The sequence below is a fragment of the Protopterus annectens genome, chromosome 1.part1 (assembly GCF_019279795.1).
Source record: "Protopterus annectens isolate FY-2018-M chromosome 1.part1, PAN1.0, whole genome shotgun sequence".
NCBI classification, from domain to species: domain Eukaryota; kingdom Metazoa; phylum Chordata; order Ceratodontiformes; family Protopteridae; genus Protopterus; species Protopterus annectens.
Window position 1 is genome coordinate 1619478278 of NC_056726.1, and position 3846 is coordinate 1619482123.

Sequence of the window (3846 nt, forward strand, 5' to 3'; positions counted from 1 at the left end):
TATTTATTTACAGAACAGATTATTAATTTGTTTAGTACTGTTTACACTCATTAAATTGTGCACACAATTATTGCAGTGAAAATGTTGACTCTTAGCTCAATATTATTTACTTTGCTGCTCTGCAATTAGTAAAAAAATGATAACTTGATCCTATTTCCAAAGAGCTATGAACAATATAACCAGTGCCACAGCATCCCTTGTGTATATTTTTATTTTCTTCTGAAATATTACTCATTATGGAATCAGACAACAAAACATTGAATTATGATAGACCATGATTTCACACTATGTGCAAAGTCATGTTTTACACGTAATCTGACTCTATATAATACATGGCATTTTGTTTACTTTGGTGCAAGTTGAACTTTTTTTTTGTATGCATGCATTCACTACTGACTGAGTTGAAGGTCTTGCAAATCAAATCAGATGACATATTTGAAGATGATGCATTTGACAGTCTGCAGTGCAAACTGGAGGTTTTGCATGTCCCAGGCTTTTATTTGCTGCCTGTACATTAATCAAGTTGCTGTACAGACATGCACAAGTTATGCTTCCGTTATACTAGTGCTTATCCAATGAACATCATTTGAGTTTGAGCAAGTTATTAGACTCTGAAACACTGTGAATCTACACTTTTGCAGCCCTACTCTAATGTCTGTGGCTTTGTATTATGCGTTTTGAGGTCACTGCAAAAAAGCAAATTATTAAAATTACAGAATCAAATAGTAATGCTGAATTGTTGTAAAGAGGAAGTGAAAGCAATGTTTTGAATTTAAAGCACAGATTTTGATCAATGATTTATAGTACACTTTGCTGCTAACATGCATTTACTCTTATTTAGACCTTTTGAGGACATACTTGATAACTGTATTTCATTAATTAAATGCTGTGCAAGAATATTACAGGTCTCAAGTAGCTTTTTTTATATATTTCTTTTCAGTGGGAAGAAATCAGTGGAGTAGATGAAAACTATAAACCTATACGTACCTATCAGGTCTGCAGTGTGATGGAGTCAAACCAAAATAACTGGCTACAGACAGGCTGGATTATGAGACGTAATGGGCAAAGAATCTTTATTGAGCTAAAATTCACGCTGAGGGATTGTAACAGCATTCCTGGTGTCGTGGGAACATGCAAGGAAACTTTTAATCTTTACTACATTGAATCAGACTCTGACCTGGGCAAAAACATCAAAGAGAGCAAGTACATTAAAATCGATACAATAGCTGCAGACGAAAGCTTCACACAAGGTGATCTGGGAGAACGTAAAATGAAGCTGAACACAGAAGTAAGAGAAATTGGACATCTTAACAAGAAAGGCTTCCATCTGGGATTTCAAGATGTTGGAGCCTGTGTTGCACTTGTTTCGGTGCGAGTTTATTACAAAAAGTGTCTTTCTACTTTACAGAATTTGGCAGTTTTCCCAGACACTGTTGCAGAGGCAGCTTTTGCAACTCTAGTGGAAGTAAGAGGGACATGTGTCAATAATTCAGAAGTGGACATGAGTAACCCTCCCAGAATGCACTGCAGTGCAGAAGGGGAATGGCTGGTTCCTATTGGGAAATGCACTTGTAGTGCTGGTTATGAGGAGAAGAATGGAGAGTGCAAAGGTAAAGGTTGCAGATGTATAATTCATTTGAGACTACTAGGTTATCTGTCAGCTAGGAAGTTTTTTGTGGTTACTGAGAAAAGAGAAATACAAAAAAAAAAAAAGTACAATTAAAAATATGGACTCTTTTACTACTTCATTGTTCTAGTTATATTTATTATCTGATTATGTTTTCAAAACAAGAATGCATCACCACAATGTAGCAATATGGCAGCCAAGTTCAGATATAATAATGATTTGGTTGCTCATATGACATCTCCAGTGTATTAACCATTTGCTTCTTTTGATATACCATGTTTTTTTTTTTCCTAAATGAATCTGGCTTTTTGAGAAGCATTCAGCCAATGATGTTAACATAGCTACATTGGTCTAACACTCAGCATGTCTGTACCTAGCCCCTTCGCAATGCTTATTTTAATTTTATCATATGGTGTAATACTGAAAAAGGGCTCATATTATCTGCTTCACTGGTTTGGTTTCTTAAACAGGTTTTTGAAGTTAATCTCAATGATCTCCATGATAAAAGAAATATGCAATATGTTCTGTGTGAGATGGTAAGTGTGCATACATTTTATTATGGCTACTGCTACTGGTACAAGATAATTGGATATTTGGTTTTATGTTAATGGAATAACACAGTGTATGTATTGGCTGGTATGCACCACTAATACTTTTCCAGGTCTTTCTGGGATTGCAAACAGATAAAATAATTAACCAGTCCTTCATGATAAAAAATATATCCATTTAAGTTCAGACAAATTTATTTCACCCTTCCACATTACTGTATAGACATTTGTATGTAAAACACATCTTTCAGGATGTATTAATTCCGTTAAAAAATGACTTAAAACAACTCCACTAAAGAATCAGTAATGAAGGAAAGTGACATGACTTGGGTGGAAAGGGGTGTGAATGATACAGAATGGAAGCATATTTTGCTGTACAGTAATCATTTGACATTGAGAATGTTAAGCAAATTTACTGAGCTCAACTGAGATTACAGGTTCCAGTGTAGCATGGTTGGCAGTTTATGGTCACTGTAAAGAGCTCTATTCCCTGAAATGTGAGTGATGCTATTAAATGATTCATTTAAAATCACATGGTTCTGAGTTATAAGCAATGAACCTATGTGCCCTTGCAGACATTTCATGCATAGTTATTTTAACTAAATAGTGCTGATTACAAAAAGGCTGACATATGACATTGCAAATGCATGCGCCAGATGGCATACAATAAATCTCAGCTCTTTGTTGTGGTCAAGATAAGGCAGACAAAAGTAATAAATGTATGGGATGAGTGCAATGGCAAAAAAGAAGAAAGAGAGAAAGAAAGAAAAAGGTATTAAAAACTTCAATGACACAGTAAAAATGAATGCATGAATTCACCTGCAGGAGTATTGTGTGCATAAATGACAACTGTTGGAGACAATATACCAGTTTACTTCAGACAGTTTTTTGAAATGTTGTCATGAATTGTGAGCAAGGTTTTATTCAGTTGAGCACAAAATAGGGTACTTTTCCATTAAACCCCTACCACGCTTCTTGGGACCTGGACTGGCGTGCCTCGCCCTGTTCCTTTCCCCAGAGCTTTGTGCTGAAAAACATATGTTTATTTTTTTTTTTACAGTTTTTGGGTGCGGTTCTCCTTTAAGGTTTATCCTGCTACAACTGACTGTTGTCACAACCTAAGACGAGTCCACATATCTATGCAGCATCTAACCTCATCGCTGCAGTAAAATACATGAGATGCACCAACATAAATGGGCTGCAATTTGTATTTGTGTCTAGCCATGTACACACACATGGTCTACAAACAGCTTCTACCAACGGTATTTTTCATAATTCAAGTACCTGGCACTAGGCATCCATGCTTATTTTATCAGGATCAAGGAAAGAGGAGGCGTACAACATATATTCACAACACATGTCCAGGTTACCAGCACCAGTGTAATACCACCGCATTACCTTTACTAACTTTGGGAATAGACACAAAGCAAAACACTTACCAGCAATGGCGACAAAAGTTCATAAAGGCTGCCTTCTAATCTCTGGATGAAAATGACCACAAAACCTAATTGTAATAGATAACGCCTGATTCCTCAACCGGATTACTAAGGAAGTCAAAAAAAGTTTCAGTCCTACTCAGTTATTGTACTTGGTTTATATAAAGCCTTTGCTAGTTTAGATTCATGCATTCATAGATGAGTTGATGGAGTTAATTCTGTTCAGCAGCTATGG

General features: G+C 36.0%; 1 protein-coding gene across 1 annotated transcript in view; it reads left to right on the forward strand.

Moving 5' to 3' along the window:
• LOC122811637 (ephrin type-A receptor 7-like) overlaps positions 1-2000 on the forward strand; it is an 810434-nt gene extending 808434 nt beyond the window's left edge. Inside the window, exon 3 of the mRNA XM_044083619.1 lies at positions 941-2000. Within this exon, the coding sequence (XP_043939554.1) occupies positions 941-1723 (783 nt within the window). The 3' untranslated portion in view covers positions 1724-2000. The remainder of the gene's footprint in view (positions 1-940) is intronic.
• The last annotated feature ends 1846 nt before the right edge of the window (positions 2001-3846 follow it).